Genomic DNA, 27,798 nt, shown 5'->3' on the forward strand with positions numbered 1-27,798 from the left:
GACTCCCTGGTGCAAGAGAAATCACCAAACTGGAGCAATTTCTGCAGGAGATCACTATGATGGGTAGAGCATATGAACTCTTTGGAAAGGTTAAAGAAATAGGGATGGCTTAGTCTGGAGAAGAGAAGGCAATGGTGGGAGCTAATTGCAATCTTCTATCACCTCAAATAGGTTTGCAGAAAAAACAGCCAGGCACTTCTCAGAGATGCACAGTGAAAGAGAAGAGACAACGGAAAAAGTGGTGCGAGGGAAATTGGATGTAAGGGGAAAAAAAATCACAGTGAGGTTGGTTAAGCACAGTAAAAGTTTGCCTAGATTGTGAAGTGGTACAACAGGTTGTGAAATCTCCATCCTTGGAGACTTTCAAAATTCAAGGAGACAAGGCTCTGAGCAACCTGACTGAACCTTGAAGTTTTAGCCCTGTCTAGAGCAGGAGGTTGGAATAGATGATCCCTAGAAGTCCCTTCTAACCTGAATTTTCTTGTTCTATGACATTCAAGAGTATAAGCAATCACCACTGTGTAATATAGCTAGTTCTTAAGGATGTATGAAACTTGTATCATTTATTGTGTTTACTAGGAAATTGTACAGTTCGATATTTCTGAGCTTCCATTATTATTGGTTGAATAGAAGTTAATTTCTGTCAATAATATTAACATACAATATACTAGTCCATTTTTCCTCATGATTTCCTATGGCTGCAACCCTTACTGCATTATACAAGACTTTCAGTGCTTTCATTCTTTGGTTCTTGTTTGTTTGTTTTTTTCTTTGTTTGTTTTTTTTTCCCTGTGTTAAATGATTACCTTTGTAAATGAATGCTTTTGTCATAATATCAAAAATATAAAGAGATGCATTTTTTTCCATTAAGAGGTAGAATTGCATTACATTCCAGAGACTGTATAATCCTGTTTCATAAAACATGCTATATTTTCCTCACCAAAATGTTTATTTAGAAGAACAAAAGATTTCTTCCTTTGAAGTCATTTTGCTGCTATTTTCACTTAATGAGACGGTATGGATTTTTAAATGGAGTGTGTGGTATATGTTGAGAGAAAGGATCTGGATAAACTAACAATTTGTGACCACAACTAGAACTGGGAGAAGCTGGTGTTGTCAATAATGTCTAAATTTTAAGAGGTTTGTGGATTGTTCAAAGCTATATAACTATTTTTAAAAGAATGATAGCAGAGAAGAAAAGAAGTTAAAAGTGGCAAGATTGGCTGTATTAGTAGCAAAGTTCAAGAGTAACAGGTTGATAGAGGAGCTGCCACTGTGTACCTGTTATATGTAGTAGTGCCTAGGAGACTCTGTAAATGAGTGAAATAATGTACACGTGTTGCGTGTAATGGCTGTTAGAAAGGGAAGCCCAGCAGGTAGCAGTGCACCACGCAGGACGTCTGAGTGTTCTAGGAACAAAACTTGAATATATGCTTGGAAGGTGTATTCATGCCATCTGATGGGCATACCTTCCCTTCTTCCCCGTCTCTTCTGTCTCCCCTATTCCGGGAGTGACACTAACCTACAGTGACTCTTCAGCAGTCCCAAAGGCCATTTATTTTTTCTTCTTCAGTTCTTTAGATTGCCGTGCTCTTGTCATAATATCTATGAGGTAAAGCCAGCCAGTAATGCAGCATCACATTAGGGATGGTTGATCTGGAGTTTCCTATTTTGTCTCATTTTATAAATAATGAGATTTGAAACCAGCAGTAGCCAATATACGTGCCATCATACTTTAGTTTTTGCAATTTTCTTTTGTCTTGGCATGCCTTCTTCTTGAGTTCCCTGCTGCCCTACCTTTCCGAGTAATTTTCTAAATATTTTACTTTACTCAATTGACCCCATATTGAATACTATTCTGAGAAATATCAGTCAGAGAAAAAAAACTGGATTTTCAAAGTGATATGCAGATTGTGCTTGTAGCTTTCCTATGCCAAGTGATATGAAAACATACTATGATAAATCTAAACATTGGGACATGCAAATTATGTCTCATTATTACAAAAATGCTTATTGTTAATACACAAATAGTTTAATTTTCTGAATTGAAGAGATGGCAAAACAAATGGTCTAAACTATGTCACAGAACCACACAGTTACTGCTTATCACTACCACCAAGTAAAAAATTACTGAGAAAAATACTGGGAATGGGAGGTTTGTTTTAGCAATAAATGACCAGAGACATTGCAGATGTTTCTCATCTGCATTACGTTGATCATTATACATATCACAGTAGAATAACTGATTAGTTCATTGTAAAAACTGCTGGATTTACTGTGTCTTAGAGCAAGATTTGGTATCTTATTGTCCTCATTGTCTTTGTCATGTTGTTCTTTCCCAGACTTCCGTGTTCAAGAGCATTCTGGCTCTCTTGTGATTTTGAGCTGGCACCGTTTTTCTTTTTGCTTTCTTAAGTTTTACAAAAGTGACCTTGCAGAAGGAGGATGATTTGTCCAAGGAGAAAGATCTTTAAACTCTTGAAATTGATAATTTGTTGCTGCAGCTGTAATTCTGTTATCACTGCATTGTCAAACCTGTTTTGGGTGTACCTCTGTACATATCCTAATTTGTTCTGAGTAACTGTAGATACCTTGCTGGCAACAGCTGTTTATGGGGCTAGTTACTGTGCTTGACTGAGTTGCAGCAGACACAGTTTTTCTTTTAATATAGACATCATCATGCTTAGTTTCCATCAATGCAATTGCATTTGCATTTTCTTTTGACTAGAATACAATATTCAACAGTATAGCAGATATGCTTGAGCTTCTCAGAGTTTTAGGCAATTTAGAGAACTCATTGCAGATACTGTTTTTTCAGAGAAAGTCATGTCCTATTTGTCTGTCTTTACTGTTTTTTCCTTGCATAAGTCTCATTTTCCTGTCATATTTGTGATTAATCTCTGTTCTGATTTTTGAAATCAGTTCTGTGTCTTTTATTGCTGCATTAGACTGGAGGCATTTGTTGGTACTTTAGGCAAATGAAATAAAAGATATTAAAGGCAGCAGAATGGATAATGGGGAGAAACAATGGATGCACAAATATTTTCTAAAAAATAAAAATAAAAATCAGACAATATTAGAAATTTATTCTAATGGAACAAGACAATATCTTTTACATTTGGACAAAAATCTTTTAGGTCTTTTAAAACCATTTCTTAGTTGTTTATTTGTTTTAAAGTATCCCAAGAACAACAGCCAAGGTCAAGCTATTAGGGGAGCAGGGGGGGGAAGGGAATGGGGGAGACAGTTGTTGTCCTAAACAGTTTATAGTTTTAGTATAGTTTTATAGTTGAAATAGATCTAAATTTGTTAAACTGTTTAGGGGTTGAGTTATTTTGAGTCACAGTTGAACAAATGAGGTTGAACTTGTACCTTTGCAAAATGCAGTTGATGATCTCTTTAAAATAAATTACTCATGAATAAATCAAGATGTTGAAGTTGTAAAGGGTGGGAGATGTTATAACAGGGAAATTCTTTGATGAGGAAATTGTTTCCGAGACCTTTCTTTATAATATATATAAAATGCATAGTGAACATTCTGAATGAGAAATATTTTAAATGTCAGATACTGATAAGATTGGAGAAAAACAGTTGACGGCAAAATTATCATATTGAGGGGTACTGTGCTCTTTCAGGACTAGTAAAAGGCACATGCAGATTAAATTTAGATAAATGAATAAGAATGGGCCCACAAACAATAACATAGAAGGCAGAAGAAATATCAAATGAGATAATTATGCAGGATATCGGTTTACAAAGGAAAAAGGGTTGTAGATAATATCCTGTGTAATTATAATACCCATAAAGGCAGATAGTCACATTGCCTAATTTCAGCCACCATATACCCCACAGGGTCCCAGTATAGGCAGTGGAGGATAGTTAACTCCAGAGGGGAGATCAGAGAACCTGTAAGAAAAGAGTCTGACAGCTGCCTTCGATGGTCCTTCGAATCACTTTCGAGAGGTGCCAGTCTCTTTCAGCGGATTACAAGGAGAAGCAAGGTCCTGAATTTAAGTACCTAAAGTAATTCTGTAAATACGCCTTCTCACCTGCCTTTCTGGACATTTTCAATCATGATATTAAAGGCTGGAGTAAAACAAATTCTTACGGTACAGCTGTTTTAACTACAAGTGAGTATTTTCAGTATAGTATTCCCCACAGACAAGCATTGTGGATTAAGTGTCACTTTAGCTACTGCTAATAGATTTCTAAAGATCCAGTCCTTCCCACCATTTACATCCTCAAATATAATCTATAAAACCAGATATGTCCTGCAAACTTAGGTGCTGTTAGACCCTGATGAGAAAATTGGTGATTCATGCAGAAGGTTAGCAAATAAGGAGGAAGAAGGAATCAAACTAGATTGTGCCCAGAGAAGGCTTGCCTGTCTATAAAAAGATGAAATTGTCTATAAAAAGATGAAATTCTGTACTAGTAAAAATAGAAAGATGTTTATATCCTACACACGGAGATGATAAATAGCACATCTACTATTTGAAGAATGTCTTTGATACCCCAAAGGGAGTTACCCTAGGGAAAAATCAAACTGTATTTAGACAGCAAACCAGGTAAGATCTTCTCTTTTTGCATTCTTATTTCAATCCTATATTTACATAAATTACAGTGAAATGCCTAATTACATGATTTTTTTTCATCATATTTGTTTTCACATGTGTCTTTGCAAGGCTTACAGATATCCTTGCTTGGAAGTACTCCCAAATTATTGTAGTATTTGTAGAATATCACATCTGAGAAAGAGAAATATATACTACAACTCAGGTTAATAATAGTGATGCAGCATCTTGTTATGTAATGTCAACAAAAGGTTTATTTATTTACTTTTTGCTAGGTAACAGTAAAACTACTGCAGTTTTATCTTTCTAGCATAAAATGAGAGTAAAGGTGAAGAGCAGTAGAGCTCAGTGGTGGTATTCTATTTCAACAAATGGAAGTTTTCAAAATGCCGATTCTGCTTCTCTCCAAAGGAAAAAAGGGTTGATTACAGAGAAAACAGCACGTTATATCTTTGGGAAAAATAGGGTAAAAATATTTGAAAAGGGAAGATCAAAGATGTGGCAGTGTTATTAGAAACATTGTGTAGTCATTCTATCTGTATTGCCAAGCACTAGAGATGCTTTCATTTACTAGGGAGGAAACTCTAGATATGCAGTATTGCTTTTTATGTTACTAACCTCATTGAATTGTTATTTAATTGGTATATAAAAAATTTTCTGCCAGGGACTTTCCAAGCAAATGCTATAATAAAATGTCACTTCTTTTCAGAAAAATGTTGCTTTCTCTTGATTAGGTGAAGTATTAAATTTGTTTCAGTAAAGGAATCTATTGATTTTTAGTTTCGTGTGTTGTGATAGAAAATATTTGAGTATGTTCTCAGTTGGTAGAGTCATGAAATGCCATGCTGGATTCTGTAGAGTCGTCGGTGCGAGATTTTTATCTATTCTTCAGCCCCTATGTGAAGCAGAGCAGTCAGCATTGGTGTAGAAGGGAAATAAAGGCCTTGGTTCTGCTCCTGGACAGTTTTCTCAGTTAAGCAGTGCAAAATTCATCCACAGGCTTTCTTTTGCAGGGTCTTCCTTTGAGGCCCTGACAGAGGACATGAGGCTATATCAAAATAGGGTATGGCTGTTCAGGCCAAGTCTGCTGGTACTCAGGCAGTCTTCCAGAGGTGTCTGACTTCGACCAGGGTCCTCTCTGCTTTGGGGAGCTGCCCACTGCCTGCCTAGGCTGCATCACACAAGAAATGAAATACCCAATTAGTGTTGCATGTTAACCTATCCAGTTGTAATCTAATAGTAATGCAGACAAGTCCAACCCTGGTTTCACTTCATTTCGTTAGTGGGTCACGGTTAGCCAAACTTGATTGCTGACCACTGCGGTGGCAGTTTATGTTGTAGCATTTCTTTTATATAAACAAAAACTCCGAAGAAACCTTCAAGCAATGTAGAGGAATATGCAAAAGCAAAATCAGAAGCAAGAATGTTTTTGTTCTTTTACACAATAATGCAAGATATGACTTACTGTATTTTTCTACATCATTACATTCTCTTTCCCTATGAATAGGAGCTTCCACTAGTTGTACCTTGGATGCCATTAATGCATACAAAGAGGTTTCAGAGTAACTTAACTACAACAGAAGGCAAAACAAAGGACATCTCTGAATAATTTAGAAGAACTTTTATAGACCAGTGCATCAGAGGTTTTGGACTCATAACATTAAAGTTAACGCTAAAGCAAACAGACTCTGAATAAAAGCTTAATTACTAACTTGTTAATATTTCCTTCAGAACTTTAAGGAAAAAGTCTGTAATTAGTAATTAGTGCTAGTAGTTGTAGCAGGAAACTACAAAACAATTCATGGGTTTCCCCACCATGTGCACTCCTGCCTGACAAATCCATTCCTTTTTACTTTGGGTTCTTCAACTGCACAATTAGGTATGTATACTCTTCATATAAAGAGAGTAATGAAGTTGGTTTATATGTTTAAAAACATACTTTGAGAATCTCAGGCAACAGGTTACAGAAGTGCCATGCTATTACTTGTTTACTATTTCTCTTTTCTTATCTCTTTCCAGTGCTGCTGATTCTTGCAGAGAAAAGCCTTTAAAGATTAATTTATTCCTGCTGATTTTTTCCTGACTGGAATATTAAAGAATTCTGTTGTGTTTAGCTGTCTCTAGAATGGGTTTATGATGTTGCTTGTCATGCTGTTACCTCATGTGAGAAGCAAATCAATTTTTTTTTTTTTAAGTTGTATGTGTTAAAGAACTAATACTGTTTCAGTCTTGGGCCTCAGGTGTGGGAAGAGGACCACTCAAACAAAACTTAAGCACTTGAGTAGAGAGCTCAAATTAGACTCTGAATTCTGGAGGATTTAAGGGTCAGTCCATGCAGAATTCTTTGCAGACCAGAGCTTTATGAGCAGAGGTTTTGGAAAGTGTCATCTGGTTAGAAAACCCAAGAGACTTCTCTTTGGTTTGCTTGTCTTAGCTCACGTAGGCTAACTGGCTGAGGTCATTTTGTGAAATAAGAATGAAGACTAAAAATTTGTTCCTTGTTTATTTTGTTATTGATCTACCATACAATAAGAAAGTATAAGATCAAAGCCAGGAAAGCTGTGCTCAGGTACAGAGGGCTTTCCCAAATTTCCTATCCTTCAGGGATACGGGAAGACCAACTATCAAACCGTGAAGTATGTCTTTTTGTCAGCACTTATCATTCAAAGTTGTAATCCTGTTTAGTTGATGGCAAAGCAGAAACTCGGATAAAATTCATATTGATTTGTCTACATAGACTGCTGCCCAAACAGACCAAGAAGTTCAGAGGTTTCTCAGATCGCCTCTGGCAAAATCCATAAAATCCTCTGAAGCCGACTGTAGTTCTTCTAAGTCCATAAATGTTGTGTGTCAATTACGGTGTGTTCCTCTGCCTCGCAATTACTGCAGTCTGCCTGTCTCCCCACCCCAACACGCATTACCATGGTGTCCTGGGAAATCTGGTTTCCCAGATGCGCAGATTCATTAATAACAAGGAGTGGAAAAGAGGGGCATGCTCTGAAAGGCAGAGCAGTAAGAACCTCCCTACTGCCTCATTTGCCATCAAATTTTTGCCATTGATAAATTTGCCCTTGCTTACCTTTCTTTTTAGGCAGTTGACCTCATCAGCTGGCAGGCACCGTAAAACGATTTGCAGTACATGAACCACCATTACTCCCCTATCTGGCCCCTTCCTTTCTATAGTCCCACGGTGATCAAGAAGACCAGCACACTTAGATTTTAGATTATAGGTGAGCTTATACTGAATGTCTTTAATTGATTTTTAAAGAAGAAGTAAAAAGGTTTTCCATGATTTTATCTTCAAAGCCAGTTAGGCTTTGAAGTTTAAGGCAAACTATTTAAGAAAGGGAGGGAGTTCATGCCGGCTCAAAGCTATAAAGACATTTGAGAAGTGAGTTAGGGCAGTTGAGGACTTTCACTACAGCAGTTGCTTTGATCAAATCTAATTTTTGAAAACCTACATTAAGGCAGCAGCCACTGATCTGTTTATGGTGTGATAGTAATATCAGTAATGAAAAGAGTTAAAAGCTTATTTTCCTTCTAATTGAAATCTTAGAATGGTTAAAAATGCAATGAAAATTGTACAATATCCCTAAAATGTCATTCACCACTTATTTTCCTACATCTTTGCTTTTTTGATTGTATAGCACTGCTGAACAGATTTTTTGTTGTTGTTGTTGTTATTGTTTGGCTCTTCTTGGTTTTGTGTTTTATATTATTGCAGTGTTTTGTTAAAGCATTTATCAGCTTTCTCATTTAAGTGGTCCTAGTAGTAACCTGAAACTAATTACAAAAATGAAGGTTGAGTCAGCAGTGTTGTGAACTCCAAGCTCTTAGCAATTGGTGTAAGCCTTGCCCCTCCAAATGGCCAGATTTTAAAAATCATTGCAGTTTGACTTTTTTTGTCATTTTATATTTGAAAATTTAAAGTTTGTTCTTTCTTATCCATAAGTACAAAAACTGAAAACTTACTTTAAAAAATAAGATATTATTCTAATCTAAGACCCTTGTGTAATTTCAAGATCTGGTGCTCTTTTAAAAATACTAAATATTACAAGTATTGTATAAAAGCTACAATGAACAAGACAGAGCTATCCTCCCTAGCTTGACCTTTTGGTTCTTAGGGGGCTTGGCTCCTAAGACAGGAGCCAAACCACTAGGAGACAAACCACTGGTGGTAGGGACTGTCTGAATTTTTAGTTCTGACAAGTCCCTTAAACCTCTTTGTATGTTCTGTATGGTCTAGTGTCAGGTTTATCAATTACTAGAAAATACCTCTGAAATCTATTAAGAAAAAAACATTGACTACTTTCTGTAAATGTGTCCTAGACAAAAACTGAAAAGCATGTTAAATATTGGAGATTAAAAGCAAGTTTACTTAGTTCTGGTCTTCACACATTCTTAGGTCTCACACTTAGGTCTGGTCTTTGCACATTCTCTATCATCCATCTCAACATTTTCAAGTAGTAATAGCATTTCTAGATGTTGAAAACATTTATAAATTTACAGCCTTACTCCCTACCCCCACCGTTCTAACAATGCTCACATAGCATGTTTAATAATTTACGTATCACTTAGATACCAATATTTGATAATGTCAGTATACCAAATTCAGCTTCCAATGTTATATGTTTCTTTGTATGCTTACTGTAATGTAGGAATATAAAGCAAAATTATGATTAAATCTTTTGTAATGTTGTTATTCAGTAATGTTCTGAGGCAAAGAAATTTGAGCCATAGGGAGAGCAGAGCTGCTAACAAACCAGTTTGGGCTTTGTTAGGCAGGGGAGTAGACACATGAATATATTACATATGATTATCATAAAATTATGGCCTGGAAATTGAACAGTCATGCTGCTGCATTTTAGACAGTACATTTATAATAAGCTGTAATAAAGTAAACATTTTGAATGGATATAAGAATAAGCATTACTTGTAATCACAAATATATGTTCAACTGATGCTTTTGAAGCTCAATTTAACAAAGCAAACAAATTTTCTTGTAGTGTTAACATAATTGTTCTCAGTGGTGAATTTTGATTTATGAAAAAAACCTTTAAGCATATAAAACTAGCTTCTTTGGGAGCTAAATGGAGGGAAAGAACATGATTCATAATGGTTGTCATTTGAAAGCTGCGTGTTGTTAAAAGTGAAGGTGGGTTTAAAAGACTCACTTGCAATTATGTGCTACTTTGCGTTCTAGTTTAAATTTATTTTGGTTTATTCTGTTGTCAGCTGATGTTTTTTAGAAAGAGTAAGAAAAATGTTGTTTCAAAGAACATTTCAGAGCCTAGATAAGCAATGACTAGAAGTAACTTTAGGGCCAAGTCCTGAGAACACTAATGCAGGCTAATTGATCTTATGATTCTGCTTAGAGGTATACAACTTAAGAGTTTTTACAGCTGGGGCCGAATGAATAGTGGAAGTATTTTTTTTTTCTTCTGACTATACAGAAAGACTGATTAGAAGCTTCTGATTGCTACATTAGAAGCATTGCTACAGAGATGCTCATTGTAAACCCATCCAAAGTAGTGTGACAAGAAGTGAAGGCACTTGTAAAATGTAAGGAGGACAGATAAAATGAGATAAACTTAGAATACTACAGTAAGAAGAACTGAGTGTAAAGAAAAGATGAAAACAATCGAGAAGGTACACTGTAAAATCTCTGTATGATAAACAAACATTTATTAAAAGAGCCATTATTATACGAGTAAAGTCCAACACACAAAAGACAGAAAAATGTCAGAATAAATTCTCCTAAACTCTCCTGTGTCTTCTGACACAGTCGTCTTCTGGATTTTTTTCTTCTGTTTTGGAGTATAGCAATAGAGTTGCCAAAGGCTGTAAAATAGTGACAACATTGTTTTGTCTCTGGAAGATTTGTTTTGTGTTTTGCTGATAAATTATTAAAGATATGTCAACAGCCCTGTGTCCCTGGATTTCTTGGCAGCATGAGAGCAAGTACCTGAAGGGTAATTAAGATAGGGTTTAGAGAACTTGATGCTGGGTAAATGCTTTACCTGTTGTGTGACCACAAACTGTCTCTCTCTGTTTCCCCATTTGCGAACTGAGAATACTAACTGTTATGAAATTCATAATTTATGAATGAGCTAAGTGTTGTTTTCAAAGTCTATTATTTATTATTTATGCATGACTCTTCTATCTGGATCTTTGTTTCTTAGCATAAAGTGGTCCCAGTTTAGGGCTGGCTCCCTTTCGCAAAAGCAGTGTTGAGTGAGTAAAGCAGAAATTGGGGCAAAGACTGGCTTTTATGAGCTACCTCATGAGTGGAAATACCCACAACCCACAAGTTCTCACAATATTTCAGTCTACGGGTGAGATGTTTCCTCCTAGAATCTTTGCTATGTTATCATTACAGCTTTTCTGTCAACTCACTGCGTATCCTTGCTGGTTTAGCTGGCCCTATCTTCTCCTCGTTCAGTTGCTTACATTCCTTGTGAGGGGGTAGCTTGCTTCAGAAACCTCCAGTGTATTCTTTGTCCTTTGCTCCAAAGATTTTTTTTTTTGTCGTTTATTTGCTTTTGCATAATCTGCTCATCGGTTTTGCAGTTTTCTGTGATATTCTACTGCTTTGCTTGCATCTGCCTGGTTTTCTTTGGTACTTTGACAAATGTCCTCAAGTTTCAGGATTGACCTTAGTGATTATTAGTGGCATCATTATTCTTGGTGCGCCAAGTCTCAGCTGAGTATTAGAAAAAGGTCCATATCTTGAAGAATTTACGTCATCAAGAAACAAAACATTTGTGCAAACACATATATATTCCCCCATCAAAGTCTAGCAGTCTTTGGTGAAACAGTTGCAAGGGGAGTGTCACACTGTCATACTATGAAGGTTCGATAGCAACGACTGAGACAGTAATATAATAATAATAAAAAAGATGTTTATTTCCTCACACAAGTTCTTGGATTAGTAACATCCATTAAAATAATGCGATTACTAATTTAGAAAGGATAACAGAAAACCATCAGTTACTAATTTAGAAAGGATAACCTGAAACCGTCGATTACTGTGTTATTAATTGGAAGGACTGCTTATCCCTACTTGAAAGCTTTCTTGTTCACTCTCCTAGTGAGAGGACTCTCAACCTCGAGGAGTTACCTTAACCCAGCGTCCCAGGAAAAGGGGAGGGGGGGATACTCAGGTCCAGCCGGAGAGGATGATCAGGTCACGTTCCCGTCCCTGCTCAAACTCTCCTAGCTCCCAAGTCTCTTTTTATACGGCTGGGGCTCTGGGCAAACACTGCTTTTGCTGACTTTTGCGAGTTTCACAATCACAGGACTGTCTGTTTGCCTGCTTGGGGGGCAAGACCCCAGCACCTCCGTATTGCTTCTCCCCTCCCCGGGGGTCCGTGCGGATTCCAGGTGGCAGACTTCACTTCTCCAGTCTTGTTAATCATTCCGCAGCCTTGCGCATATCAGTCCTTGCGCATATCGGTTGGTAGACGACTTTAGTCCTGTTAAGTCCTCTGTTCAACAGCTTTGCGCAGGTCAGCTCTTGTGCTATCAGTTCTTCTGCATATCAATTGACAAACTTCAGTCCTGTTAACTCTTCACTCGCCCGTCAGGGAGGATCTGCTTTACTGCAGATACCTCTGTTCCTCTGAGAGTCTCAAAGTTCAGAAAAAGCACTGGTTTCTTGTACAGGTCTTGCAGATAGTTCAAATGGTGCTGTAAGGTCATGTGTGCAGGAGACCTTCCAGGATACATTAAGAAATCTATTTCTAGCTGGCACAGAGAGTCATTAACCTTGTAATATCACTGATAAGGGGAGAGCTTTTTATTTCTGACGTTGCCATCAGTCAGTTGTCAGAAAAAAACCCCAAAACTCCATCCTTATCTATGTATCAGAAAATTGTATCCATATTTGAAAATATTATATATAGGATGTTTTCAGAGAATCTCTTATTCTCATATGTTAACAAGAAAGAATAAATCATGAACCATGAGTGCTAGACATTGAAAGTAAAAAAAAAAAACAAAAAACACACAGTTTAAAAAAAGAACCTTGTTCATGTGATTTTAAAACGTCTCTCTTTCTCCCTCCTCCCCTCCTCTCCCCTCCCACTTTTTTTTGGCTTATTCCATGATTTTTCTAATGCTTGGTGTTAGCAATGTGGTTCACTGTGAACAAAAATGTTAAAATTTTTTATACTTCTTAATGTTCCTTTCCAGGAATGAGGTCTGAAAATTGGAGCACTTCCATTTCTTATGTACACAAGATACCGTGTAGTTACACTTAAGAGCCTTCTTTAATATTGAATAAACATATCAGCTGCATTGTGTTTACCCAAGCTGATAACTGTTTATTGGGTAATATATTACTTAAAAACACGCACAACCAGTATGTGTAATTTAGCAATTGAATTAGTTACCAATGCTTTTATTTTACTTCCAACACTTCCAACATTTTATCCAGAAGATTAAATAAACTTTTAAACCATATTAAGATATGGATATTAAATTACATCATAAAATCTATTTTGGCTTGAACAAAAATATGAAGCACTTAACCAATTAACTTCTGTAGTTGGCAATGTTAATATTTGAGGTCCTGTGTATATTAATTGTATGAGCAGGCTTTTAATAACCCTCGCTTATATTTTTACACTTCCTTGGAAGGCTTTGCTTTTACCCTGATAACACGAGATACTTTACCTGAAAGGGGAAAAAAGTTGTTTTAAAGGATATTTAAAAGTTAGAGAGTTGTTTCTTTTTGTTTTGGGAATTTTTTGTATCAAAAGCATTCGGTATTGAGGCCTAGAGGTCTAGCTTCTTCAGACCTAGTTTAAATTTCAGATTTTTAGGGCTGAGTGTTTCTGCCTGTTGTCACCCTTAAATGCATGGCCTGCCACGAGGCTGGCCCCTGCTAAGCACAGGTGACAGCCAACTTGAAGAGGAACGGGGAAGTTCGGCAGGCTAAGGGTGAGCAGGCTCGAGTGAGCTCAGGGCTATGCCCAAGCCAGGTCTGAAAAGCTCTCTGAGTATTAGGAGGACGTGCTGGCAGAATAACCTGGTTATGTCTATGGTGTACTGCATCATGCCCTGCAGGTGTGGGACTCTGATAACACCTTGGTCATTGACTCTCTTGGATGTTCTTAATCAAATCATTGAAATTTCTTATATTCGTGTCCTCATCTGTAATCACTCATGGAAATACTTTACCTCTACAGTCCTTGCGCATCGCCCTCCTGGAAGGGTGTGCATGCACTTAAATCATTGGAAGCTTTGTTTTAGGTATACTCCTAAAATAAACAGGAACCCTGTTTCTCACAGCTTGTTTCCTCTCAGTGGGCTTGGTTTGACATGATACTCTTTGGTGTTTGCTTATGACCTTTAAGTCTTCAGCCTTCAAATTGTCTCATTTTGAGTTTGGCTTATCTTTATACTTTCAGAAGTTGTTGTTTATTTTGTTATTGTTGTTTCTTCCTTTCTGTCTCCATCCAATTCCTTCAGGAAGACTTGACCACTCTGCATTTCCTCAAATTCCCATGTAATTGTTCTTTTCATTCCCTGGCTGTTGTCATTGCTTCTCCCTGGTCTTCAGATGATGTTCTTGCTGCCGCGGTCATAGTACCCATGGACAGATTAATTCTCTCTGTTCTCTAGGATGTTCCATATTGCTTGAGAAGTTTTGAAATGATGTCTTTAATACTTTACCAGAGTGGTATAGGGCAGTCACAGCATTTGAAAGTAATATAGAAATCAGAATTTGAGATGTGGTATTCTGTTGAGAGGTCTCATTTCATAAACTCTTATTTGTGCCTGAATGTACCCTGTAACATCCAGGATCAGGAGCTCATAAACTTCAAATTCTTTTGACACTTGTCTTAGAAAAGTGTGGTTTACTTTTTGCAGACTGGCTGAGTAGTGATGTGGGCGTCAGTGCTTTTGCAGCAGGAGACTCGGAAGCAACCCAAAGGCTTCCCCCTCATGCACCCACAGCTGGTGGTTTATTTTGGGATGTGTTGCCTTGACTGTTTTGTTTGCTTTGGCCATGAGAATGGATCCTAATGGAGAGAAGTTAGTTATATTATTGGAGAGAGGGAGAATTACTTTCCAGACTTTACATGACAGCGCTAAGCTTTTCTTCACTCCAGCCATTGGAACTTGTGTTAAAATCAACAAAAAGCCCAAAACCTGTTTGGGTACTTGAGCATAGCAAAAAGGAGCGCTTTCATTGCGTGTTAGCTATTATAAAAGTTGATTCTGCTTAGAAAATAGAAAGCCATTACGTTTAGAGTCTATCTTGCCTGTGTGTTATGATTCCATTTTTTATTCTGTGGTATTAAGAAATAAAAGCATAGAAATAAAGATCTTTCTCATTTCATAAGAATTCAACTGCTGCTTTTGCTCATTTGTTCTCTCATGGAAGTTAACATTTTCTGTGTCTGCCATTATGATCATTTCTTCTGGGATCTCAGAAATAGGCTGATGGCTTCAGATGTGGAATAAGCAATAGAAACAGGTGAATTGCAGAATGATTTTCTTTCCATAAATGTTTGGTAACAGAGGGGAAAGTACAGTAAAAAGGCAATTTAAAGAGAGAAAGGAATGGAAATGTGTTAAGGTTTTCCATACAAACATCACTGCCTTTAAAGTGGGTTATTTATTTTACTGAAATAAAATCATTTTAATTGCTTTGAAAAAAGTATGCATATAGAAACATAGCACAGGACTTCTTTCAGTCAGGTCTTTCAAAAGAACTTGAATGTGGGGAAAATAGACGCATTTATAAGTTTGAGTTTTCCTGTTGTAAGCACACTGTCTGAAATATTAGCTTAATTACCTTAAAATCTAAATTCTTATTGTTATTATCTCTTATGTGAAGTAGCAGCTTACACAGGAATTTCATTCTTATTAGTAAGTCAGGGACTGATGTTTGAATGAAATCTTCAGGGAAAATATACATGCTTTAAGTAAGGGAAAGAATGACTCAACTGGTGGAATTATGGCCCAGTCTGATGATAAAGTGCACTGTATGAGTGCACAAAAATATACAAAATCCTTGACCATTGGTAGTCAGCACAGATAATATAGCTGTTCTCACAGGAGCTAACTGCATTCTAGGTCACTGGTTTCTCCTCTTTTTTCAACTTTTTCACATTGTGGTCTAAATGACTATAAAATATGGCTGCATACAAACAAGCTGTTGTGATTCATCTCAAAATGGCTACAATACTCTGCTAGGTGAAATGATTTGAGTTGGGTTAGATACTTCACTTTCTTTTGTATTTTGAATTTTTTTCAGAAAATTGGGGATGAAGGGAGAATGGAAAGTGGGAGATTTCCTAAACTTTGACTTTCTTCGTTCTTGCAAAAAGGAATAACTTTAACACCCCAAAGCTTTTCACAGTGAATGACATAGATGGTGATGGCAGTGGGAAACCTTTTTCGGCAGGGAGGAAAAGATAGCTGTGTTCTTCATATAATCCGACGTTCTTAGAGCATGGCCTTATGTTACGTCAGGTCCTATTTGATGGACAGCTATTGCCAAAAGAGAGATGCAGCTCTTGCCCACTTTTTTCTGTCACATCCAGCAATCTAGCAGTGATGTGGTGAGTGAGTTTCCAACAGGAAGCCATCTGTGTTTTTGGTGGGTGATTCCTGTTGGGTGAGGATGCTGGTTCCTGATAACTAGATCAAATGCAGTCAGGAACAGTGAGTGTTCCTGTGGAGCACTTGCCTTCTTGTAGGGAAGTGATTTACAGCTTGGTGTTCATCCTTCCCCAGGACACAGTTGTGGCCCTAACCAGAAATAGTGTCCTGATGTACAGCCCCTCTGACAGCCCTGTGTCTCACAGGTCTTCCTCTGGGATTCTGATTCTGACTGGCTCTCTGAAAATAGGCTAGGGAATAAATATTTAATTAAGGGAGGCTCCACAGAGTCCTTAGTGTGATGGAAGTTTCCAATTTAAAATCACTGGATGCTGGTTCAAGGGATTTATCAACAATATGGCAGAAGCATTGGCATCCTACCAAAAGCATCTCTGCTAATGAGGATTGCTGTTTTGGCTGAGGACTGCCATCATTCTCAAGACACTTCTCCCACTGCTGTTAAGCACAAGCTGGAGGAAGTACCTTTCAGGAACAAAAGATACCCTTGCAAACTGTAATACTCATGGGGAGAAAAAGGGCTGAACCCAGTACTGCAAAGGGAGAATCAGGACAGCACCATTCAGAACATCTCAGAAGGAAATTTGCAAAGGGAAGGGAATTCAAGACAGTCAGATTTGAAGGTTCCCTGTCCCTCTTTAAAGCTAAATACCAGAAAGTAGCATGCATGTGGTATGTAGATGTAGGGTGCAGATTATAGATGCAAGGATCATTATGGGCTTGTTCAGTCGCTTCTTCAGTCCTGTGCATAGACAATGCACATACAGAATTCTGCCAAGATACAGGAGTAGAAAAGTATTTTAATGCTGCAAGTGTGCTGTGTGCAGAGTACCTGTAGTCTTGATCAAATGCCCAACAGTTCCCCAAATGTATGTAAATGTTACTATAGGTGCTTTTACAAGACTGAGATCACTTGACATAATACAGGAAACAATAGGTGCTGTATTTCTTCTTTTCTAAGATAATTGCTACAACTTGCAATTGTTAAAAACTATGATCACCACTTTTCTTTCAGGAAGATTCATTTAAGTCAGTGCTTTGGCAGGTGTTCATATTTGCTGGAAAGATCTATCTCCCAGATTGCTAATGAATGGCCAAGCAACTATAGATAGTTAATAATACTGTTTAATTGCCACAGTCAGATAGTGCTGCCACATAATTTATTGCTATTCTGAGCATCCAAACACTAGGAGAATGATAAACTCTGATAAAGCCTTATGAGATGGTTAGCTGAAGTAATTGCTTGCAGTTTTATATATTTCTCTTGAGTAGGTGGTCTTTCCAGCATTTTTCTGCTTTGGCAGAAAGACAGACACAGAGTTGTACCCTCCACACTGCCGCCAATTCCACTGTGCAGCTGTTTTCAAAGTAATATACCTTCCCAAATCACTGCACAGGCAAAAGTTGCTTCCTCTGTTTATATATCCATAGGGGGTTAGAAAAGGATGTTGTGTTTTCCTGAATACACTAATGAAACATAAATATGTCCACTGCATGTGTCAGTCAAACATCTGGACTGTATATAGCTTTTCAACAGGTATGTAAAGAACCAATGTGCTGTGCAGAAAGTGCTAAAAAGGAAAAGACTGATAATATGGGTAATTGGTTATTTCCATCCTGGTGATTGTCAGCAGACACAAACTTTGTTGAAGAGGTTAAATGATTTTAGAGAAAAGCTTTTTGCGGGTGAGGGAATGGATGAAAAAATAATGCGGGAGACGGAATCGTACTGCTGACTCTGTGTGTCAGCCTTATGCTGTAGCAGGCCTCAGTCATAAGCAGGTTTAACAAAATTGTCTCACAGTGTCATTTTCACTTGACAAGTAAAATCCCAGGGCTCCCTGGAATGAGCAGCAGTATTCAGAGTAAATACCAAGCAAAATGTTATGATTCTGCTTATCAGTTTAAGGATAAGACCTGTTCCATGCAGTGGAGGGGGACCGTGAGTCCTTGTTCAGGGCCCAGTTTCCTTAATTAATTGCCTTTATCTGGAAATTAATGCAAAGCAGGTTCTTGGGCCTTTTCAGTGTATGTGCTATTAAGTTGTCTATAGACCGTCATGGCCTTTTTCAAATCTGTATCCCTTTGACAGTGGTAAATTCACATGTCACTACTCATGAGTAAGTAGACAACAGAGATGAAAAATTATGCTAATGAACTGAAATAACCAATCTCTTGTATAAGAGCACTTATCCATAGGATCTGAAACGTTATGTTACCTTGTATAGCTTTTGACTGGTGAGCTATAACAGAGTTAACCCCAACTAGCAGTTAAATACAGGTTTATACTTATGAAGAGGCTCTTTGGAACAAAATAAAGTGTATGGGTAAAATTGTTAAAGCATTAGATAAGGATCTCAAGTTACCATGGTTACTTGAATATTTTGCATTGTGTCATAGATTAGGATGCATAGGATGAAGTAGCCAAAACAGCTAGGAAGTCCAGAGCATACAAACTACATTTCCAAAACACCCCATGTTGCCAAATAGAAAGACAAAGAACTCAGGATATTGGCGGCTGACAGATCTATGAATCAGTGCAATGAGGCCTGAAGGATATTTGAACGTATGTGATCTGAAATCCCATATTATTCTGGAGTTATGATTTTATATTTTAAAGAAAAATGAAGAAAAAAGGAAAATCTGTAATAATATAAGGAGTGGAATGATTTTCCCTAAGCTCTTTCTGGTACTGAAATCTGACATTTGGCTTTGAGACCTTCAACAAAGAAGGTTGATGAAACATGGATAATACGTTTCGTGCACTTAGGCTGGCAGTAGCACTTACACTGGAAGCAGTTTATTCCCATGGAAACCCATTTGCATTTGGGCCAGAAGTGACTTTTTTTCCCCTCTACTAGAGCTGCTGATGTTTTAGCATAATATAATTGCTCTATATTAACAGCAAATTCGAAAAGTATTTTTAAAATGTTGAGTAGCTGAGCATATGTATAATGGAGATGTAGTCTGTGCAGTTTTTTGTGTAGGATGGAGGCATGTTACTGAGAAATACAGAGCAGCTTCTGATCTTCTATTATTTATCACAAAAAGAAAGAAGAAACATGAAATAAAATATGTTTATCCCAAACTATTTTTTTTAAACAGGTGACAAAAGAACTGAAACAGTATGACAATAAAATTATAGAGTGCAAGTTTGAAAACAACAGTTGGGTCTTCATGAGACAAAGAATAGACAAGAGCTTTCCAAATGCGTACAGCACTGCCATGGGTGAGTAGAATAATTTTCTTTAAAAGTTTTTTAGGTTCCAAGTTTAATTTCTTAACTCTGTTCTAGCTTAAGGAGGAAAGGTACTCTGCATTCTCATACCTATTTTGAGTCCTAATGTATATAACTTACAATAGTAGGTCCTCACCTTGCAAAGGCTTGTGTCATGTTTAGAGTTTATATACCATGAGTCCTTTGGCTTCAACCAGATTGTTTAATGAAGCCAGTTAAACAAAAACTTAGAGGCAGTATTTCAAAGATAATAGAGAAACAAGTGCCTATGTCTTTGCAGAACTGCAAACACTCATTCAGACAGATTTTTAAATGGTAGGATATGCCTTTTAAATGAGATCCAAGACCATTTTTATTTGCAATAGCCCTGCAATAGTAGTTAACTAACAAACCTCTATTCCTAGCGCTGTGTTGGCTTGTACTGATATAATGCAAACTGGCACACTACGAGTTGAACAAAAAATCTATGATGATTTCACCTCTGTTCAAAACACCAAAAGCATTATTTGTCAGATGGGATAGAAAATTAATAGGAAAAAAATGTCATCTCAGGTCCTAAAATAGTATTTCCAGCAAAGAAGAGAGAAAGAAATGAAGGATGTGGGCATATCCCTATATAACTGTGATACTTTTATGTTCTCATACAGAAAATCATTTGTTCAAGTTCTGTAAATAAAACACTGTTGTTTACTTTCAGGTTGGAATTTAAGAACTTGAATGATAGTGGGCAAGGCTGAATAGTATGTTCGACAATAGTCATGTTGATATTGACTTTTGTTTAGTGCCAAAATGAAGTTTAGTCATATTTAAGACCATGCTATTTACTAGAACATACATATATAACATGTAGGATTTTCTGTAAACCATTCTACCACTTTCATTTCTGCCTGAGCAGTAAGCAGTTTTTCTTGAAAAAATAAAATACAGTCATTTGGTCGGGTGACAATAAATCTGTTGGCACAATTAGGGCACCAGCTCAGATTGTAGCTGAAATCCTTGCTGAACTGTCCTGTCTGGGGAAGAGGAATGGGCCACAAAACTCATAGAAGTACAATGACTTCTTTTTGCCACCAGGACCTAAATTTCTCTTCACCTTATTGCTTCAACAGTTATTTTTCCTTGGAATTTTCTCTTCTGAGTAGTGCCATATTCCTTCTTCTTTCCTTTCCTTTTTTTTCAAGGGCATATGCAACTGCCCTTTTTTTCCTTTTCTAGAGCAGTTGAAATATTATTCTTGTTCTTTTCCCCACCAAAACATCACCAACTTCCTAAACAAAATGCCCCAGGAAGAAATATTTTATAAGAAACATTTTAAATTTTCCATGGGGAAATTTCAGAACAGAAAGTTTTCTTTTGGCTTGCATTTTTCATTTTCGACTATTTCTGAAATCTCCAAAAGTTCCATTTTCCCATTTGGGACTTCTATTGTTCCTTTCTCTATATCCTTTCTCGCCTCTGTTCACTATCTTATGGTGAAAAATACTATTATTTTTTCCCCCATGGTTGAAAAGCAACAAAATAAATGTCTGTCTCCATCTTGCTTTTGAATTATGATCCCTTTCAAACTGAAAAAAGTTTTTCCCCAAACTACTTAGAATCAAAATGCTTTTTAACTGCTGAAGTTACAAATAGTAGAACTTTTAAAGCATGTTTTCACCAAAAATAAATATGATAATCAAAAAATAATGCTAGGAAGATGTTTTATTAATTGTAAATTAATGCTGTGAATGGTTCTGCAGCAAAGGAGTGTTTCTAAAGGTCAGAAAATTGTAAGTTGATTGTTACTCGTAACAGTGCTATATTTCAAGGCAATCGTAGGGAGTTTTAATTTTGTTCAGAAATGTAGGAGGTCAATAGATTGTTTTGCATGAAATTGCATACATACCGTGGCCATATTTTTTGTGCAATGCACTATCTTTTAATGATATTTATACTTTTTTTCAGGATAGTCATAGGACTCCTACTTAATTTCTTGCTCTTTGGGGATTTTTTTTTCCTTCTCCCTAAGTCTCATGATTAACTAAGGAAATTAAAGTTGCATAGGAAAAGTATTAAAAAAATCCATTTATTTAAAGTGAATTGAACCTTTTTACAAGCATAAACATTTTATATATGTTCTATTTTCTTTCTGCTACATGAAGATATATGGGTAATAAAATAAGTACTGCACATTGTGGTTTTATAGTATTTGTAGTACTTAGTAGGGGGAAAACAGTGACTTTAATTCCAAGTTTTTCAATTTTAGCCAGTTTTGTTTAATCTATTATGATCCGGTTAGCATTGTAAAGCCAATTTCACGAGACCTTTGTTGCTGTCACTTGCCTTGATCGAATGTCAGTTCTTGGCATTTTTTATAGTTACTGTGTGAAGCCTATATACACATATATGTACACAGACACACACATGCACACACATACTTTTATATGCTTCTTTTTGTAGTTTGTTTTACAAAGAGTAATTCAGCATGAGATAGATGCTTGTTGTGGCAACAGTGCTTTGCTCTCTGTGCTTCACAGCCCTCTGGGGCAAAGCAGAGACACTTGACTCCTGACACAATAATCTTGCAAAAATACATGTTTAAGGCTCAATATTTATGCCAAATAAATTTTATTTATTTTGCAAAGAGGGGGTCAAATTATTCAAGCACTGACTGCAGCAGATTGGTTTAGTAACTTCAGAATATGCTCTTTGTTCCCAGCTGTATGTAACAGTATCCAAAATCCAGTCACAAAGGAGATGCTGTTTGAGTTCATTGATAGGTGTACGGCAGCTTCTCAAGGACAGACACGGAAGCACCACCTCGATCCTGACACCGAACTCATGCCGCCCCCGCCACCCAAGAGGCCGCGTACCATAACGTAAGGCTTTGATCTCAGCGGATGGCATGTTTACAGCTGTGCAGAGGTGAAATGAAAGTGTGAGGACTGGAGGGAAAAAAAAATCTGAATTGCTGTAAATACTTAGGTGTGTTTTTTTTCAAATTCCACATCATGAATGAACATTCTTTTGTAACTGAAGAATTCAGCCGTATGTTGTGGTATCTGAAGATGAAATTTCCAAAGGTTTAGACAAGAACAGTACAGTGGAATCAATGGAAAGCTGCCTTGTTTATATACGGATATCTTTTCACCTTTAATTTATAATGTCAGCAATCTGGAACTGAGAAAACATCGGAATGCTGTACTTTTAGAAGCTGTGTTTAAAAAAAAAAAGTGTTTTTTTATTATTGTTATTCAACTGGTTGGGATTTGTCATCCATAGTATAATTTATCATAGTTTCCCTGCATTTCTGAGACTTGTGTTTAACAGCAAACAGCAATGTTGTTTGTGTAGTGTTGCTTAAAAAAAAAGCTTTCTTAGATTTCACTAATTTTAAAATTAGTTGAGTTTTTGTTGTTGAAATATTAAAAAAAGTGAATTCTTCTTGTAAATGGCACCATCCTTTTGAAGGGAAATGTGCTCTGTGTGTGTCTGTTTTTTTCCCCCCTGTTTGAACCTAACACACCAAATGTATAGTGGGCTGATTTTAGCTTTGCCTTTTAAGTTTTTCTGTAGGTAAGGAATACACACCAAATCCTTAGTGTTGAGGTCTCTGTTATGAGACAGTTTCTAGTACAGGGCTTACTTCTCCACAGTGATACCATTGTAAATATTATTAAAAAGTACTCTTCACTGTGATATGCAAGAGTAATAAACAGTACTAATAGCGATGTCTTAGATCCAGGCACAAAATGGCGAAAGAAATGCCGGACAACTCCTGTGTAAAGGAGAAAGTAATTTCAGTGGAAAAGAGCCATGTCCCAAGGAAAGTCTCCTGTTTAAGATAATTGCAGGACAAAGATAAAGCATTTCTGGAGGTGAGTTAGCATCCCGGGGAACAGGATGCTCCTTTTCAGAGGTGGGGTAGGCTCTCCTATGATAGCATCCTAATCTACTAACTGACTTTCTCTCATACCAAATGAAGAAGCAGATACCCTGATGGCTCTTGCTGCAGTGCGCTGACGGTTGTTCATAACATTAATTTTGAGAGGCTGCACTCTGGTTGTCTAATGGTGGAGCTGCTCTGAGCTGGGATTAATTAGAAGCCAAACTAATGCAGATTTTAAAGTTTACTGTACTTCTCACAAGCAGGGATCTGTTTGGCTGTTTATATAGTTTACCTGATGTGTAAGTAAGAGCCATCCACCCATTCAGGGATCTGATTAGTCAACATCAATAATTTGGAATAATAACTAAAATATATTTCTATTTAAATGAATTTTAATGTTTGTAAACAAAATGAATTCCTGCAGTATTTTTTTTCCTATGGGAACTAAACTGCTCTGTAGTGGCTTCTCCAGTTGTTTCAACCTGTTGTATAAATACACATGGTATCATTTAGATGGCATTCCTAGTGTCTTTTTCTGGGATATTCTGTATGTGTTTTAGAGAACCGAAGAAGTTAAATAAGTTACTTTTTATACTGTGGTAAAAAAAAGCGAGGGGAAAAAATGTGTTCAGCAAACTGTACATACTTTCTGTGTATTATCTATAGAAAAGATACAATATCACCTATGCAAGGTTGCAAAATTATCTTCTAAAAAAGAGCCTTATGAATTTGATGTGAAAACCTATGCAACCTCTGTGCATCTTGCATTGAAACACACAGTTATTTCTTCACTTAGTATAAGTATTTTCCCCTAGATTATACTCATGTCATTGACATTGTCATAACTTTTTTTGCCAGTGATCTTCATCGTCTAGGGTAATTGCAATGTCTATGATGATTACAACATTTTAAACGAGTTAGGACATTTCATTATTCTAGGGATGTATCCAGATCATCTCCTTTTGTCTCCTTCTGAGCCCTTGCATCTTGTATCTCAACAAGACTTAGTTTCTGATTTACCTTTTACTTTAGAGCAGCAGCACTACAGGCTGTCTTCCATGTGTGTTCCACCAAGTTCATGAATGCGTTGTGGCCCTTCTTGTATTTTGACAGTGTCTTTTTTCCATGTTCAGCTTGAAATGAATATTTGGAAAGAGTAATGACACTGAGAACTAGTTTAGAGCTCCATGTTCACATTTGACTGTAGAACTCTTCTTGCACTACAACCTGGTAGCTTTTTAGCGAGGTCAATCACCTGTGCTTTCTGGAAAAGGAAGCACCTGGGGAAGGGTAGAATGAAGAATCTGATGAAAACAAATGGAGTTTCACCAGGCGGGTTCTAATGCTGTGAGAAATTTAAACTCCCTTCTTCTGCTACTAGATACTCGGAGATTGAAGCTAGGAAGCAAAGAAGAGACTGTGCCAGGAAAATAATAATAATAATAATAAAACCCTAACTTGTCTACTCTTTGGTGTACAGCCATGAATCCATCCACTATTTTGTCATTTGTTAAGTATATAGTTAAAATTTGGTTTCAATGGAGTTTCCAGAAAATGTAAGTACATTTCTCTACAAACTGTGTATTAAGTATTTTAATAAAGTCAATGGTTTAAAATACTTCTGCTAAGGACCTGTTTGCTTTCAATGCCTGTGCTTTCCTGGTAACAATGCAAGCAGCAGAGTACTATGTTGCTGTTACTATTCAGTCCTCCAAGAAAATTTTCAACAGTTTTCAGAAGCCAGTGGTTTTTCTCTAAGATAGGAGCCCCCAGCACCCCCAAGCCAGTAAATAATGTCTTTTTTAGTCATGATCCATTCTGCCATTTTTAAAGCACAATTTGCTCTTCCTGCCACTAGAACCAGAAAGAAACGAAAAAGTGTGTATTTTATGACAGCCTAATATGTATAGTTTATTTATTCAGGGTTAGCTTAAACTGCAGTTGTATCAGAAAGTTGTGGACGAGGCAGCTTCAGAGGTCTTCACTGCCTGTTTATCATCTAGCACAACCCTAAAGATGGTGGCTTTACAAGTGTACGAGTACGTACACATATACGATGTAAACACCTACTTGGATCAAGTCCTGGACTTAAGAGGTGAGTGTTTTATTTCAAATTCTGGCTCTGTCTAGAGTGCATCTTTCAGGAGTTAAAAATTCCATCTTGATTTTTAAAAATTTCCTTCAGATTAAAATCCTGCCTCAACTGCTAGTATGTTCTTCTAATGTGGGGTAATTGTGTCTGATTTCTGGTATGAAGGCTTTCGGATTCCATTTCTAGCCATTGTTTTTGATATACCTTGCTCTACTAGAGGAAAGTTATGTTGAAAAATTTCTATCTTCTATATAAGTGTTTTTAGTCTAGAAACAAATCATGTTGCAGCTTGTTTGGTAACCTGAAAGTTCAGGCCCCTAATGTGCTTTGCAGTGGGGCATGTGTCCACTAAAGCATTCTTGTGATGCTTCTCTCAACCATTTCCAGTTTTTCAGTGTTTGGGTGTGAATACCAAACCAGATTTGGTATTTCAGCATGCATGAGGAGGTACAATAGCTTCTTTAACTTCCTATTCATTGCTTCACCCTGTATGCATGAAGGTAGCATATTAGCCCACCTGACCACCACGTTGTACTGAGTGGTTCAGTTCAGTTGATTGTTCTCCAGAGGAGTCCTTCAGAATCACTGCTCCTCAGTGTAGCAGCTCATTGGTTTTGTGCCCCAGTGGTGTAACTTTATATTTGCATAATGCGTAATTGCATATTATGACCTAAGAGTATTCACAAAGCAGTGGCAAGAGTGAGAGCAGAAGTCTAATTTGTTCCTCCTGCAGACATTTGTCTGTCTCCTATATCAATTCTTTTTTTAACCCCTATAGAGTATCATTTTGTATTATTCCGTGTTACTGAGATTTTGTGAGCAGTGTTAAATATTTTATTGAGGGTATATTTTATTGCATCAAAATTATTGCATCGATCAATGAAATTTATAATTCATTAAAAGGATGAATTAGTTGGTCAAGAGCTATTTATTTTTCATAAATTGTATTATTTTCCTCTGGACCTCTTTAATCAAATCCTAAACCCAGGCAATTCTAACTTCCACAAGATGGATGTTAGACTGAAATGCCTTAGATACCTGGATTACTCCAGTCGTTCTGCATGATGGCACAATGTCTGCTTTCACCTTGTCTTGGGACTGCTACATGTTCCAGGAATCACTGCTTTTACAGAGTTTAGCTTTCACCTATATCTGATTCCATCGTCAAATTTCTACAATTTGTGCATATAGCATAGTGCTTCAAGCTTGTGTTCCTCTGTTACACCTGCCTAGCTGCTTTTCAAGTTGTCCTGTCATCAGATGTGAGACTGAGTGAAACCCATGGCTGACCATCCATTCATGTTCCACGAGGACAATGCTCCACCCTAACCCTATATGCTCTTCCCCCTATGATGCCAGCCTTTCAGATTAAAAGTTTGGTGAATATGGCAGTAATGTCCCTACATGTAATGCTCACGCAGGGAAATCAAAGCAGAATCTATCAGATGTGACAGTATTCATCATATGAGCAAGGAGTCTTTCCTCATTCTCTCCCTCATGACCCTCGTCTCCCTATTTCATGTATAAACAAAGATAAGTCCTACTGTCTTTGCATTGACATGTGGATAGATTAGTTAATGTTTACAGTGAGAATATAGGTTAACTTGTTTCCCTGGTGAGATTATGCGAACCTTCCCAACGTGCTGAAAACACGTTCCAGATGAGGCTGAAGTTGGAGGTCTGTTGAGACATTTACAAAACACTTTTCCCCTCAGTCAGGGACTCTTTTTAACCTGCTTTATTTCAGTCAGTAGTCATGAGCACTAGGGGAGTGTATGAGCACCTTCTAATAAGCAGTACTCCAAGAACCTTCCAGTGATGTTGGTGCATCCATAAGTGTGACAATGTGGAAGATACTCAACAAATTGGATTACAGGAAGTAATCTTTTTTCCAGTGTGGCAAAAAACAAAATAAACCCTAAATGCAACCCATTTGTAGTTCATCTGGAAAACACTGGATGTAAAAAATAATAAAGAGTTTTTAATAAAATCAAATTATAATCATATCAACTCCCATGATAGGAATTTATTTAATCAGAAATACTGTTCATGTCCTTTTCTTTCCTCCTTCCCCTCCCTTAGTATTTTTCTGTCTGTTGGATTAGAAGAAAGCACACAAATTGGGTTCAGGAGCATTCAGCTATGATACTTTGAGAAAATTAAATTTTGATTAACTCTTCTACACAAAACTTTCTCTCATGTGAGGAGGCGATAAGGTTATCATATGAAATAGGTCTGTATAAACACTAAGTATGTAACATTGGAGGAAGAGATTTTTGTTATTACCAAAACACACTTCAAAGAATCTCTGAACTAATTTGGTCATCAAAGGATGGGAAATTTTAATCCAAAGGGCAAAAATTGAATTCAGAATGGTAGGATTGTTCAACAG

The 27,798-nt window shown here is 37.0% G+C and overlaps 1 protein-coding gene across 1 annotated transcript in view; it reads left to right on the plus strand.

Moving 5' to 3' along the window:
* The window catches only part of RNGTT (RNA guanylyltransferase and 5'-phosphatase), a 197,704-nt gene extending 172,772 nt beyond the window's left edge, over positions 1-24,932 (plus strand). The window contains exons 15-16 of the mRNA XM_067294005.1: positions 19,314-19,437; positions 22,145-24,932. Of these exons, the coding sequence (XP_067150106.1) occupies positions 19,314-19,437; positions 22,145-22,308 (288 nt within the window). The 3' untranslated portion in view covers positions 22,309-24,932. The remainder of the gene's footprint in view (positions 1-19,313; positions 19,438-22,144) is intronic.
* Positions 24,933-27,798: the final 2,866 nt, after the last annotated feature.

This window comes from Apteryx mantelli, chromosome 3, assembly GCF_036417845.1.
Source record: "Apteryx mantelli isolate bAptMan1 chromosome 3, bAptMan1.hap1, whole genome shotgun sequence".
In the NCBI taxonomy this organism is placed as follows: domain Eukaryota; kingdom Metazoa; phylum Chordata; class Aves; order Apterygiformes; family Apterygidae; genus Apteryx; species Apteryx mantelli.